We start from the raw sequence: 14,426 nt of genomic DNA, 5'->3' as shown, positions 1-14,426 counted from the left end.
GCCCCCAGTGTGAGTGGTCACACTGCCCTGCCTCACCTCGCCGCCGGGGTGGGACCTTCCCCCAGGCAGTGGGGAGTAGGAACTCTGGGACTCTCGAGCTGGAAAAGCATTGTCCTTCATGTGTAACTTGAAGTCTGCTAATCACTTTAAAAGAAAGCATGAAAAACAGTTATTCGTCTTACATTTTCTTGTTAAGCGGCTGCCATGCCCTGGGTGGAGGGTGGCTCCACCTCAGACCTGCTCTGTGCTTTTGCTCTTCCCAACTCTAAACTGCTAAGTCTCTATTCTAGACAGTAGAAGCCTTGCTTGAAAAAACGTTTGGGTTTTCCTTACCCCTCTCCTTTTCTTTCAGTTCTCTTCTTATCCCCTTCCCCTCACTTTGCCTGCCTCAACCTTTCCTTCCCCTTTTAATACACTGTCCATGTTTTGTAGTAGAACGAAGCACCCTGGAGACGTCCGTTGTGCTCTCCAAGGGAAGGGAGACCCCCAAGGTGCTTTCTGAAGTGAATGTTGTGCCTCTAGATCAATGGAAACGGTACCTAGCTGGTCCAGGGAGGAACGTGGAGAGGGATGTGACGCGCTGGTTGCTCTAGTAGTGTGTTTGCCATGTTTAACATGTTCCTGTGGCTCTGAATGACCCGTGGTCCATGCACGAGTGTGCCATCAGGCAGCACGGGCAGCTGCACGTGGACTGCGGGTGGTTCAGAGCCCCCAGCAGCAAGACAAACGACAGCCCCGTTGTGAACAGGTTTAAAGGGTCGTGTCATGTTTATAAACCAGGGCATTTCGCGTTGAGAATAATTAGCTTGTGATTCAGACTAATACTTTACTGTCTGTTACTGTTTGATTAAATGACACTAAGACCTGAATAATGACTTGTGTCCCTTTCTCTCTTTCTCTTTGCTGTCTTCAGTAGAGCATGCACCATTTTGACCGTGAATTTTCGGTAAAGTAAGCGATGCTGATTTTTCTCTAACTTTAGAGATGCTGTGTTTCTGTATGACAAATAGGACCCAGTACTTCTAGATCACTGAGGTGATGAACACGTGGGAAAACAGATCTGAGGCTATTTCCTTACCTGAACATCTGAATGAAATACAGCATCTTTAAAAAGCACCATATATTCATTTCATTTCCATCATGACCTTCAGAAATCTTCATTTTCACTCTGATTTTTGTTTAAAATACAGCACTAAACCCACAAATCAACTGCATGGCATTTTGGTGTATTTTAATTTTGGAAAACAAAGTCCTGTTGCTGCAAAAAGGCTGGTTCCTCGTCCTAATGTAGAGGCAAAAGTGTTAAGCTGTTGAGTGTTCTGGTCCTGTGGAGACTGGCTTTTATAACAGGATGGGAAAACTAGTTCTTACGCATTCTCACAGCTTCATGGGACATGAGTGCAGCCCTGGTCTCCCTGAGGCCAAAGTGAAGGTGGTCAAGGGCTGCAGGGCTGCGGTGTGTGTTGGGGGAGATCACAGCTCACTGTTCCCTCTGCAGAGTAGTGGGTAGGTCTGGTGTGGCTCTAGTATGGCCTGGTGGCCCCCTGACCTTCCCACTTAAGTGTCTAGAGCGCAAAGGAACTCAGAGCTGTAGAGAACAGTGCATTTACTGACTGTTGCTAACACGGGCCTAAGGATGGGATTCTCGGGTGTCCTTCCCAGGAAGCTGTTAGGGATGTTGCGGCACGGCCTTCCTCCTCGGACCTAATGTACACTGTTGGCTGTAGCAGGCTTTGTCCTGCTCCGAGGCCTCTACCACGTTGCCGGGTTCCAGTTGGATTTGGTGGGAAAGACTTAGGGAAGGGGAGAGTAGGGAAGGGAAGATTTTTGTCTAAGAGCAGGTGAGAAGGGAGAGATTAGGACTGATGGCCATAACTGCACGTAAGCTATTTTGGAAGGCCCTCCATCCCAGATGCGAGTTCACATGGAACCTGCCTGCTCTCTGCGCCCGGGGATAAGCCTGGGAACCCTCTTGGCGGGAGGAGCCTCTGTGGTTTAGGTGTACAGGGAGTACAGGCCTCACACAGTCGTTCCCAGGTTTGCCCTTTGGTCCCTGTACCCCACCCAGCCCTGCCATTGTTACCAGTGTGTTTAAGTCTCAGCGGACCTTTAAAGGAAGCTTGTGGACCATGAAAAGGCAAGAGGAACGGCAGAGACAATGCGTGTGTATCTTCTGTATTCAGGTGCTGTGTTCCTGCCGCCTCCCGGTCTGGCCCTCTGACTGCTGGGCCTCCCTTCCCCTTGCAGGGTGCTTCGCACTGGCAGGTGGGCGTTGGCCTTGTTTGCCCTGGCTGCACGTCAGGGTCTCCATAAGTCTCCCAGGCCTGGCAGGAAAAGTGGGCCTGATGTCCCGAGTGTGGCCGTGCCCGCCTGTGAGCAGAGGAGACATCAGTGGACCTCACTCTTCTCCGCGGTGCGCAGCTGTCCGTTCCACAGCCCTCAGTGTCCCTTTGCCACGTAGGCATAGGCCACAGCCCCTGCACCCCCAGCACGGCACACAGCGTGTCTACGCTCCCTGCATTTGCAGAGCGATTAAGTGGCACATTTCAGCCTTTACTTGGACAATGAAGATCCAATTCCTGAACCCCACCCACAGCTCCCCGCACTGACAGGACCTTCGCACTGTGCATATCAAGTGCTTGGCGGTGAGAACGAAGGTGGGGGTTGGTTCCCTGTGGGGCCACGCACTTTCACGCTATGGCAAGAGGCTGCCATTCCCTGAGCCCAGCCCTGGGGCCTGCTCCAGCTGCCCAGCCTTCTGGGTCGGAGGGATAGCAGTCTCCAGGTGGCCAGTTGGGGGCCGTTAGTGGGCTCTTCAACCAGGGCTCGGAGTGCCAAGCTGGGGGAAGGAAACCCTGGCTGTCCTGGCTGTCAGGCTGACCCCGCAGGTCAGTGCCGGTACTGCTGCCCCCTTCTGGCCGCCGGGCGAGAGTGCCTTGGCCCTCAGTTCGCAGAGCTTCGGCGGAGGCTCCCCCGACACTCCCTTCTCTGGTCACAACCCAAGACGTCTTTCCAGAGGATGCCTCCATCACACACTCATCCCACCTGGGCTTCCCACCTCAGCACTCACTTCCGGTCCAGTCATTTTATCTTTATAATCATGTGACTTTAAAGTTAGGAACACGCGTCTCACACTCCATCCCAGCACAGAGCGTAACTGCTTCATTCATTAGTCATTACTGACTACAGCCAGTGAAAGTGACATTTTGTTCATCTGCCTGTACTTAATTTTGCTAGATTATCATTTTTTGAGAATTCCAAGATTGCAGAGCATGTGTGTACATTTGTGTGATTCTTTAATTTCAGCTACTTTAGGTTGGGGTAAAAGATACAAAAGAAGGTAAGTAGTTTTCTGTGAACTGTGAGACTGGCTTTTGCCTGTCACACTCGGCAGAAGGGATGTACCCTCTCACTGTGATCCTGCGTCACACCTCCACCTGTTTCAGTGGTGCTGGCTGTCCATCTGCTCTCGCCGCAGTGTGGGGAACCACCTGGGAACAGCTCCCCAGTGTCACCCGGGGATGCTGGAGGGTAGTGACAGCCACAGACAGCAGAGTCTCAGAGCTGCAAAGTTCACAGGAGATAGGACAGGTACCAGCTGCACAAAGTCCTGCAAGGCTGGGCTGTTGCTGTACGTATTTTGTTTTGAGAGAAAATTAAGTCATTGATTCAGAAATAAAAATTCAGGCTGAGGCAGGAAGATCTCAATTTTAAGCCCAGCCTAGGCAACTTGGAGATGTGTCTCAAAAAGGAAGGGCTGGGCCAGGAATGTGGTTCATGCTTATTACCCTAGCACAAGGAAGATGAGGCGGGAGAATTGCAGCAAGTTCAAGGCCAGCTGGGACCACACAGCCAGACCCTGTGAAATGAGTGCATGAATGGGAGGATAGCTCAGTTGTAACAGAGTGCTTGCCTAGCATGCATGTGCCCCTGGGTTCAATTCTCCATACCACCGCCACCAAAAAAAAAAACCAGCAAGCAAATGTCCCTATGCCTGGAGCTGAGGAAGTATTAGATACCTGTCTACTTCCTTTCCCTTTGCCCCGTAGGATAAAGCTCTAAATTCTAGTTCTCTTGATGCTTCTGCGCATGCGGTGCAGTTCCATTCTGTTCCTCAGATGGGCAATGGCAAAGGACAAACTTCAGCAGGACTCCTCCCTAAGAACACCATCCCCGGGCAGAGGCCACTTTAAGTCCCAGCTTTGTGTTCCTCATGGCTGTTAGCATTTTGTATTTCTATAGTCCAACCTAATAGGCAGTGACCAAAACACTCCTGGCACTGGTTCTTGCCAAGAATGTTGAGTGGTTTGTCGCTAAATTAAATCACTTCTTTCAAGTTTGGAGTGTCTACCCTTTTTGAGTGAGTGACATCCGAATGGCCCAGCACAGTATAGATGTGTGTCTTCACCTGCTAGCGCAGGAGCAGGGAAACCTGCCTGGGACCTAGCTGAAGGAGCTGATGGAACTCTTCCTGAAATTTGGAAATGAGGCCAGTCTCCTGTCACCGTGTGTGGCTTCATGTTGTTTGTGGCATTTATCCCATCTTTTCTCATATGACTGTCAAGTAACAAGGAAACAGCAACCTTTAATTCCCCTCTGTTGCTTCTAGTATTTGCGTTCAGTATTTTCAACACTGATACCATCCTGTGTATCTTGGTCCCTCTGAGAACATCTGCAGTCTCCGAAAGGTCCATCCTACCCAGGGCTGAGGGCAGCAGTGTGCCGTGGTGAGGTGGCTGACGACTGTCCCTTTCCTCTCCCCCACAGGGCCGTGTGCAGTACCTCCACCGCCGCCGCCACCGCCACCTCTGCCCGCAGCAGCCCCCGCGCCTCCGGTGAGCACAGAGGCGCCTGCACAGCTCTCCGTCCAAGGTGTGAACGGTGTGAGCCGAGGGGCTTTGCTCAGCTCCATCCAGAATTTCCAAAAGGGAACTCTGAGAAAAGCTGAAACCTGTGACCACAGTGCTCCTAAGATTGGCTAAGTTCCTGTTTACACCGGGAAGGAAAAGTCCCTTCTGCCCTACTCCCAGCCTGAAACCCCGTTGCTGGCTGAGCCCTGGGGAGCCAGCACTGCCAGTGCCGTTCTGCATACGCTCCAGGAGGGGCTCTCAAGAGGGCAGGATCCTACGCATAGAATAAAGCTGGGCCAGCGCTGCTGCCTTAGAAGCGCTCTGCTCCTTTGCAGCACTGGGAAGGAGCCTTGGCCATCCTCTCATGGGTGTCTTTTTGGGGCGGCATGTCCAAATCAGTATTTTCACCAACGAAAGGAAACAGAAGCAGAAGCAGTGACAGTATCTCGTCGCAGCAGTAGATGGCCTTTGTGCTGTAGTCCTTCCTACCCCATCAGAAATGTTCCTCATTTTCCTGAAGCATTTTCTGGGCATTCCTTAGATAACTCATTTCTGCTACCTTTATTTTGCCTCAGACATTAATGCTGTAGCCCAAAGCATAGTTACGTTGCTGTGTGAGAGAACCAACTGAGTACGTTTTCCCCTCACATTTGAGGGGCGGGGGGGTCTCCACGAGTCTCGAGTTCTGTCAGGAATCTCTTTACGACCACCGAACTCAGGGCTGCAAGAACAACTACTATGAATCCATACTTCTTTTTACTTAGGATATATTGAAAGAGGCAACAAAATATGATCACTAAAAGTTCCTGCAGGTTAAAAGATGTTAAATCTTCACCAACTGTCAAGTTTGGGGTTTGGGCTGATCATTACCACAACACAAGTGAATTTGGCATTTAGAAGTCAATTCTGATATTTGAAAGATTTATCCAAATACATCATCTTTTTAATGTTACTCATTTATTAGAAATATCTTTTATCCTATGATTTGCTTAAACTTAATATAAATTGCACTTTAAAGGATTATAAATAATCCATTTTAAAATTCAAGTACACACATCAGTGTTGGTTACTATGCAGAGAGAATGTTATTGTGTACAGTTTCATGTAATCTGTGATAAATGTCCAGCTGTATTTTTTATTAAAATAAACATCAAGAAACATGTTGTTTGTAGATATTTCAAATGAGAACTTTCCATTTCACCTTATGTAAACGTAGATTCATACAGCATTCATATTTTGTTTTGTCCATATTTCCCACTTAATACACACTAACAAGCCTATCTTACTATTTAGATACTACCTATATGATTCTGTGATTCATTTAAATCTTTTATCTGAAGTGTATGGACAGTATATAAAATGTTTTGGCAAGAGGAAAGAAATGCGTTCATTTCAAAGGGAATTCTGGGCATGTGAAGTGTGGACAAGTTCTCATGCTAAGTGTGATGTGCTCTAGGTGCTCAGTTCCTGATGGAAGTTGTAGGCCTGAGTCCTGCAGTCAGCTTGGCTATTTTGGATAAAGTTCCAGATACATGGATAAAAACAAGCAGGGGAGGGGGCTGGGGATTTAGCTCAGTGGCACAGCGCCTGCCTGACAAGCGCGATGTCGTGAGTTCAATTCCCGGTACTGGAAAAAAAAAAAAGCAGAGGAGGGCTGGGAATGTAGCTCGGTAGTAGAGCGCTTACTAACACATATAAGGCCCTGGGTTTGATCCCCAGCATCACAGAAAGAAAGAAATCAAGCAATTGTTTATACATGATCACCTTATTCTCCATCTGACACTAATTTCTTAACAGAATTTAAAGACTTCTGCCCATATTTATTATTTCATGAATATAAAAGTTAGTCATGAATTCCTTTATTTATCAAAACACAGTTAAGTTTATACAATGTCTTTTATACATATAAGTTATCATCTGGCTGTGTCTTTCATCAGGATCCTGTCCTTTTGTATCAGTCTTATTTCAAAGAACAGGGCAACTGTAACAGACAAAGTATGGAGTCTGGTCCAGGAGCGCAGAATTTAACACTCAAACACACTTCAGCTTTTCACTGGTATAAAAATATCTATCGTTGTCTTACAGATTACTTTATGAGCAGTAAGATCTTGCAGTCCAATCCAGGAGAAGTCCAAGCGAGCATTTTAAGTAAATTTCAATAACTTGATGTTCCAGCCTGAACTAGATATTTAATGTTTTCTTTATTGCAAATATGATATCTTTGACCTGAGGCACAGAGTTATCTTCTAGAATTTTTGCATAAGGCATAGGGACATCAGCACCAGTGACACGAACAGCAGGAGCATCAAGGAAATTGAACGCAGGGCCTAGAAGAGAAGGACGCTCACCTGAGAGAGGGCCAAGGAGCGCAGCTGCACCCACTACCCTGGCAGAGAAGTGAACACCCAGGAAGAGAAAGCACGTGGTAAAGAAACTAGTCATGGGGATTCCTTTCTGGTTTTGTGTTTTAAATCGTTTGCCCAAAGGAGAAAATGCCAACCTGCCAAGTCAAAAGATGAAGTCAACTGGTCACCCCTGGTTTGAATCTATCCCTCTAGTGTGGATCCAGCTACACAGTGTTTATTAAAGCTTGAGTATCCTCTAGAAGCAGTATTTTTGAAATACCTTCCATGATCCTGGCACAAATTTCAGCTCCTACTCCAAACTGTGGCCAACCTCCTTCCACAGTCACGAGATGGTTCGTCTTCATGACACTGGCTTCTATGGTTTCAATGTCCATTGGCCTAATGGTACGCAGATTTATCACCTGGACAGACAATGAAGCAAGCTCTACAGAACCACTGTAGCACAAACACAGCCCTGATGCCACAACACACTTCTCCTTGGCCTTATTACATAACACTACTTCTCTTGTTTGTTTCTTATTCATCTTTGGATACAGGAAAATCTAATGTGCCTATTGACAGGTATATGAGTCTACAAAATATATAAGGAGAAACAGCTTAAAACGATATCTACCCCTACTATAAGCAACTCTTCATTAATAAGATTCATTTATTCTTCCTGGCTTCGACTTCCCTCTTATCAAAACATAAATGAGCCAATAGCAGTGCTTAGTGTGTACCAGGCGGTTCACTAAGCACTAATCCTCACAACTACACTACTGGGTTAGTATTTCTATTATCCTTACTTTATCACTGATGAAACACAATCAGAGTGCCTGACTTGCTCAAGTATAACCAGCAACTGGTAGGTCCTATCAGAAGGTCAGAATCTTTTTTTTTTTTGGTGGTACTGGGGATTGTACCCAGGCCCCATCCCCAGCCTGTTTTTAATTTGAGGCAGGACCTCACTAAATTGCCCAGGCTGGTCGTGAACTTGCAATTCTCCTGCCTCAGCCTCCCAAAGTCTTGGGATTATAGGCGTACACAACCACATGTAACTAGAATCACAAAAAATCTCAAGTTTTCCTCAAGTCCAGCTCCAATGTTGGATCTTAACTTGAGAAAGCAGGTACTGTTCTAGAAGATCTAAAATCTAAGTGGTAAAAAGCTAAGGTAAAGGTGCGAAAACCTTAGCAGTTTTCAGCTTTAAGCAGAGGTAGAACTGAGTGATAAAGCACGATTTTACATCTGGTTAAACCGTTATGAGCGGTACATGGTGCACACCTGTAATCCCAGCACTGGGGTGGGGGTGGGGATGAGGCAGGAGGATCACCGCAAATTTAACTGAGTTCAAGGCCACCCTGAACTGCACAGTGAAACACTGCCTCAAAAAAAACAAAGAAAGCTGAGCATGGTGGTGCACGCCTGTAATCCCAACACAGGAGGCTGAGGAGGGAGGAATCCTGCAAATTTGAGGCCAGCCAGAGTTATATAGTTAGTTCAGGGGCAGCCTAAACTATATAGCAAGACCCTGTCTCAAAAGACCAAAGAAAACAACAACAACAAAAACCCATTGTGACAGAACTCCCTGTTTTCGGACCTTATTTTGATTAAGAGCAAGTGAAAAGTCTACTCACTTCACATTCAACTCCTTCTTTAGACAGCACTGCTGCAGCTTCTAAGCAATGGCCCACAGGTCTTGAATGGGAAACCACAGTTATATGGGTCCCTGAAAACAGAGGTCACACGTCGGAGGTCAGGTTTGAAACAAAGACGCAACACCACTCAGCAGCCAGAGTGGCCCCCTGCCTAGAGAGGAGATTCCAATCTACTGGACTGAGATGAGCCTGTGACCCTCCTGCCTCTGTACTGAGATTACAGGCACACACCATCAAGCCTGGCTTCGACCTCTGAGCTCAACCTTTAATTTTTAGCCAAAGTAAATGGCAGTAACTTCTAGATTAAACATGACCTATATAAACAGAGGCGCTAGACTTAAAGTAATAGCTAAATGTACACTAAGGTTCTCTTACCTTGCCTTTCTATTTTGGCTTTTCCAATAGGAACCAGAAAATCTTTCGACTGAGCTTCTGCAGGAAATTCAAAAGGAACTCCGTACATCAGTTCATTCTCTAGTACCACCACTGCAAAATATTACATTTAAGCAAATTAGCACATGTAGAATGTCTAAAAACACGTAATACAACAATATTCCGCTTGTGAACAGTTATACTGTGTTCATTAGGAAGCCTTATTTCTTTTCTTTTTTGGTCCTTTTGCAACAGGGTTTTGCTACGCAGTTCGGGTTGGCCTTGAACTCACTTTGCAGCCCAGGCTGGCCTTGAACTTGCAGTGCTCCTCCTGCCTCAGCCTCCTGAGTACTGGGAGTGCTGAGATTACAGGCATGCACCATCATGCCTGGCAAAAAGCCTTATTTCTATCACGTCCAGTAGCTTAAGGATGGTTCAGGTCAATGGTAGTGAACCTATTGCACACATGCTGCAGCCTGCTGTCTGTTATCACTGAAAGCTCTGAAAGGTTCGCCATCACTGTTCTAGGTACTTACTCTTTGTAGTTTCACTGACTTAACTTCACCTATTGAGGTTAAGCCAGTGTGGTGGGTGTCCGTAAACGTCTGCTTTACCTAACTGGCCTCATTATAGTCAGAAATAAGAAAAACAAGCACATTCTTTACTATCTTTACTGTATCTGTATACCATCATCATTTTGTATGTCTAGACCTAATGGAAGCCTATTGTGCTTCCATTACCCATACCACAGAAGTCTGAGGCATGCTCACACACACAGGGCGGATGCACGGCACAGTGGCGGGGTGCCCTCCCCATATGGTATAGCCATCATAAGGGTGAGCAAGGGGTATCCACATCAGAAGACCCCAGCCCCACGCCACAAGGCCGAGGGGAGGGGAGGGGAGCGAGGTCAGGCCGGAGTCCGCACCCCTGCCTTGCACCCACCACTGAAGGGTGGGGTGGAGAAGAAAGTGGCGGAGAAGAGCTGTTCTATTCGCCATGAATGTCCGTCCCTCGCCTGCTGCAGCTCAGGCCCCGCCCAGGACAGCGCTCGCTCACTGTGCTCGGTCTACACGAAGACTGACCAGTTTTTATGTTCAGAAGAGACTCGAGTCACGCTGCTTACCTGGGTTGTTATCCCGGATGGCTGACTTAATAAGTCCTTTAGCATCCTCTGAATTCCAGGGGCTGACCACCTTCAAGCCAGGGCAGTGCCCATACCAGGCAGCAAAGCACTGTGAGTGCTGGGCAGCTACACCTGCCGAGGCGCCGTTGGGCCCCCTGAAGACGATGGGCACGGGCTGGAGGCCCGCCGACATGTAGTAGGTCTTGGCAGCCGAATTTATAACCTGGTCAATGGCTTGCATAGAGAAATTGAAGGTCATAAATTCACAAATGGGCCGCAAGCCAGCCTGTCAAGTAAAAAACACGGATGCTAAAAAAACCGGACAGCAACAGAGAGTGACCAGCAGCCACTCCATTCCTCCAACGCCCAACGTTTTTAAAAGGTCATATGTAAAGAAATCTCTTCATAAAGAATGTTACATACCATAGCTGCACCCACAGCAATTCCAGCAAAGCCCATCTATAAAGTACAACGGAAGCATGAGTGAAAAGCCACAAAAACTAGGACTGTCAACACCGACAGATAAGCCCCTCGAAGTCCGGCTTCCCGCTGGGAGCTTACCTCGGATATGGGCGTGTCTATGATCCTCTTGTCTCCGTACTTCTTCCACAGGCCTCGGCTAACCTACAGTTTAGAGTTGCCCCGTTACTCTTACACATACGTCAGAGCAAACAGCCGCCTCGATTCTGTGTAACTTCCACCGTTTTGGTTACCTTGTACGCCCCATCGTATTGGGCCACTTCTTCCCCAAGCAGAAATACCCTCTCATCTCTCTCCAGCTCCTCATCCATACCTTGATTTATAGCATCACGAACTGTCACCTGTCACAGGGATGTGAAAACAGTCAACAAGCTCCAGGATTATACAGGATACTGTTGAGATTCTCTGCTTTTCTACTTGCCTAGGCTGCCCACAGCCTAAAACACGCAAACTAATACTAAGTCAGATTCTTTTAAAAATTCCAAGAATCTAAACAATTCCAAGAATCTAAAAATAACACTTCTTTCACAGTTTTTGGCTTACTGATAAGCTTCTGAACATCTTTCTTGATGTGTACCCAAGCTTAAGAAAACCGCTTCTGGCAGAAAACATATTGGGTTGTTTTATCACCACACTTGGAGTCCTAAGGGGCAAATAACTATCAAAGAAGCCTAACTAAGAGTAAGTATTGAATACTCCTAGGTGAGTACCAAACACTTTGCATTTGAGATGCTGGAACTAATATTTTATATATAGGTGTAAAATCTAGTAAGTGTGTTCGAGTGGTGGTGACAGTTGGGGGTGGTCACGACAACCCTACGATCCAGTACCTCTGCTTCTAGGTACACACCACGAGGAACGGACACACCTGTACGCACATGTTTATAGCAGCCTCAGAAACAACCCAAATGTCCATCCTTGGATGAATGGGTAAACACAACGTGGAATAAATACACTTACATCGGAAGCTATACAGCCTTTCAAAGAAAACAAATTCTGATGCACACTACCGCATGAATGAAACTTGAAGACACTGTGCTAAGTGAAACAAGCCAGACACAAAAGGTCAAATGCTCCATTTATGTGAGGTTCGAGAATAGGTAAACTTGACATAGAGGTTGCCAGGGATTGGGGGAAGGGAGTGAGGTATTACTGTGTAATGAGCAGAATTCCTGTTTGGGTTGATGAAAAAAATTGTGGACAGTGGTGATGGCTGGACATGATTAATGTACTTCACGCCACTGAGTTAAACTCTTTAAAATAGTAAAATTTTCGACACATATACAGTACATGGCCAGTGAAGGAAGCGGCCAGCTGTCCTCGATGGCTCATCCGATCGCACCCGGCTGGCCCGTGACTGGTTCTACGCGGCGGCCGAGGCAGCGGGAGTCCCACGCGACACCCGGGCGTCGCAGCTTCCAGGGCCCGCGCCCCGCCCCTCCGTGGGACGCCGAGCAGCCTCAGCGGCGCCGCGATCCCGGCCTCGCCCGCCCCCGCCCGGCACAAAGGGTCCCACCTGCGCTGACGACCGTGCCCGCCCGTTACCTGCAGCGTCGCGGGCGCGGTCCGGTGAAAGCGCCTCTTCAGCAGCCCCGAAACCTGGCGAGGAGACAGAAGGACGCTCAGCATGGGCGCAAGCTGGGCAAGGGGCGCGCAGAGTCGCGGGGTCGCACGCCGCCGCCTACCTGCTGTACGGATCTCCGCACCAGGGCCGACAGCGCCGCCATCTTGCCCGTGTCCTCTAGCCGCCGCCTAAAGACAACGCACAGTGGCCGCCGACGCCAGTGACCCCGCCTCCTCCTGGCGCAGCCAATGGCAGCGCGCGGCGCCTGCGTGTCCCGCCCACCGCTCGCCGGAGGGGGTGGGGCGTCCCTGCGCCGCCTCGCCGTTGGCTCGGGTCTAACTGAGCAGCGGCGGGCGGTGCCGACACGCGGGCTGCACGCCTGGCGCACACCCCCCACGGCTGACGCCCGAAGTCCGGACGGGGGCTGTGAGGAGCGCGATCGCGTGAGGCTGGAGGGACTTTGAGAGTTAGGCCACACCTCCGCGGGTCCTGGGAACCTTTGTCGCCGCGCAGCGTTTGCACACACCCCGGCGAGCGGGAACCCCCCGCTGCACGCGTGAGCCGCGTCTCCGCCGCCAGCGCGGTGGGTTCTGTAGAGTGCGCGCGACAGCAGCGCCTGCCGTGTGCCCAGTACTGCGACGGCTGTCTGTGACTCACATCGCAGGGTAACCCGCAGGTGGTTCGTGTGGTATTTCCATTTTGCAGGTGGGCGAGCTGTCGCAGAGACTGGTTAAAGGAGCTAGGATGTGAATTAGGACTGTCTGGCTTTTCCCACCGCTCTGTAAAGCAGAAGTTAGGGTCCTGCGTGGAGGACCCTACCGCAGGCTGCGCGGAAAGAAAGCGTTGTGCGGAGTGCCCACCTCCTGACCGGCGGGGCAGCCTCTCGAAGCTCGTTAGTCTGCCCCTCGGAGGGTCGGGCTGGACCGTTAAGAACTCAGTCCTCACCCACCCCTAACACCTTCCGAGCATTCTCCTGGGTGGACCAGCGCTGCCGGCTGCCCGTCGGCGGCCTGTGCATGGAGGCTTTGCGGGCTGTGCGGAGAAGGCCGGTTCTTCTCTGACTGCCCGGGGCCGGTGCAACAGGGGAGTCGATGATGACCGGTCTGCGGCTGGAGAAGGGCTGCGAGGCGAAGAAGGCAGAAGCTGGGAGACCCAGGGAGTCCACCGAGGAAGGAGCTGGAATCGGAGGCCGCTGCAGGATGCAGGGGAGGACGGGACTGAGCTCTGTTTGGAGCTGGAAGCAGGAGGGTTGCTGTGAGTCTGTTGGTGGCCGGATGGGGCAGGAGGCTGAGGGGTGATGCAGCTGTCAAGGGGTGGGGAAGTAAGTCTGTTATGGGGCCGAGTTTAGAGCCACAGCCAGGTTGGATGTAGGAGTCTGGAGCCTAGAGGACAGGCGGGCCCAGAGATAGTGTTGTTGGGCAGTTGCTTCAGAAATGGCTCACCAAAGTACTCCAGGTCCTCCTTGTCTCAAAGAAATGGACGAGATATGCCAAAATCAGTGCCCAAAGTTTCTTTGAAAATGAGGGGTGCCACTGGGTACAGTGGCACATGCCTGTAATCCCAGCACTTTCAAGGCTGAGGCAGGAGGATCGTTGCAAGTTCGAGGCCAGCCTGGGTAAGTGAGCACAAGGCCAGCCTGAACGACATAGTGAGACCCTGTCTCAAAAAGACAAAAAAAAAAGAAAGAAAATGAGGGGTGAAAGTGTAAGGGAAGAACTATGTAGAGCAAATTTGGACCAAACAAAGAAAAAAGGATAAAAAGTAACAAAAGTGCACCCAAAATGGTTCCAAAACAATTTTGAAAAACATCAGTGTTGGAGGACTTACACTACCTGATTGTAAAAATTACTAAACTGCTATATTAAACCCACAGCTCGACAACCTGAGTACAATGTCCAAAAATAAGCCCAGTCAAAACGGTCAGCTGAGCCAGGCTTGTTACCTGCATTTACCAAAAAAAAGTACAGAAAAGGAATCAAGATACATCTATTATGTGCAGGTAAGCAGGGCCTGGTGGTGCACACCTGTAAT

General features: G+C 49.1%; 2 protein-coding genes and 1 long non-coding RNA gene across 9 annotated transcripts in view; 2 read left to right on the top strand and 1 right to left on the bottom strand.

Annotated features, from left to right (window-relative positions):
• The window catches only part of Pxk (PX domain containing serine/threonine kinase), a 66,467-nt gene extending 60,457 nt beyond the window's left edge, over positions 1-6,010 (top strand). For 3 of the 7 annotated variants that reach the window (XM_005387294.2, XM_013515643.1, XM_005387295.2), the window contains one exon: positions 4,768-6,010. In XM_005387294.2, coding sequence (XP_005387351.1) covers positions 4,768-4,982 — 215 coding nt within the window. In that variant the 3' untranslated portion in view covers positions 4,983-6,010. Of the gene's footprint in view, positions 1-913; positions 949-4,767 lie in introns of those variants that run through there. The other 4 variants (XM_013515647.1, XM_013515645.1, XM_013515646.1 and 1 more) reach the window with 2 other exon arrangements.
• A 666-nt stretch (positions 6,011-6,676) lies between these two features.
• Positions 6,677-12,603, bottom strand: Pdhb (pyruvate dehydrogenase (lipoamide) beta). Its single transcript, XM_013515650.1, has 10 exons — positions 12,517-12,603; positions 12,377-12,430; positions 11,065-11,172; positions 10,913-10,975; positions 10,775-10,810; positions 10,352-10,637; positions 9,229-9,339; positions 8,833-8,924; positions 7,476-7,617; positions 6,677-7,177 (listed from the first exon to the last, which is right to left on the bottom strand). The coding sequence occupies exons 1-10, from the start codon at positions 12,556-12,558 to the stop codon at positions 7,032-7,034; spliced, it is 1,080 nt and encodes a 359-aa protein (XP_013371104.1). The 5' UTR covers positions 12,559-12,603; the 3' UTR covers positions 6,677-7,031.
• A 1,414-nt stretch (positions 12,604-14,017) lies between these two features.
• LOC102007578 overlaps positions 14,018-14,426 on the top strand; it is a 4,377-nt gene continuing 3,968 nt past the window's right edge. The window contains exon 1 of the long non-coding RNA XR_001234556.1: positions 14,018-14,394. This is a non-coding gene — a long non-coding RNA (uncharacterized LOC102007578). The remainder of the gene's footprint in view (positions 14,395-14,426) is intronic.

Source organism: Chinchilla lanigera, unplaced genomic scaffold (assembly GCF_000276665.1).
Source record: "Chinchilla lanigera isolate Chin_1 unplaced genomic scaffold, ChiLan1.0 scaffold00029, whole genome shotgun sequence".
NCBI classification, from domain to species: Eukaryota; Metazoa; Chordata; class Mammalia; order Rodentia; family Chinchillidae; genus Chinchilla; species Chinchilla lanigera.
This window is presented reverse-complemented; position numbering and strand designations above follow the sequence as displayed.

Bases quoted from the DNA above. Each gene is read 5' to 3' on its own strand.
- Pdhb (XM_013515650.1), bottom strand. From the start codon at position 12,558: ATGGCGGCGCTGTCGGCCCTGGTGCGGAGATCCGTACAGCAG. The intron at 8,925-9,228 runs GTAAGAGAACCT...CTCTGTTTTCAG, and splicing joins AGCCAAAATAGAAAGGCAAG to GGACCCATATAACTGTGGTT. The intron at 7,178-7,475 runs GTATTTCAAAAA...CTTCTCTTCTAG, and splicing joins TTGTGCCAGGATCATGGAAG to GCCCTGCGTTCAATTTCCTT.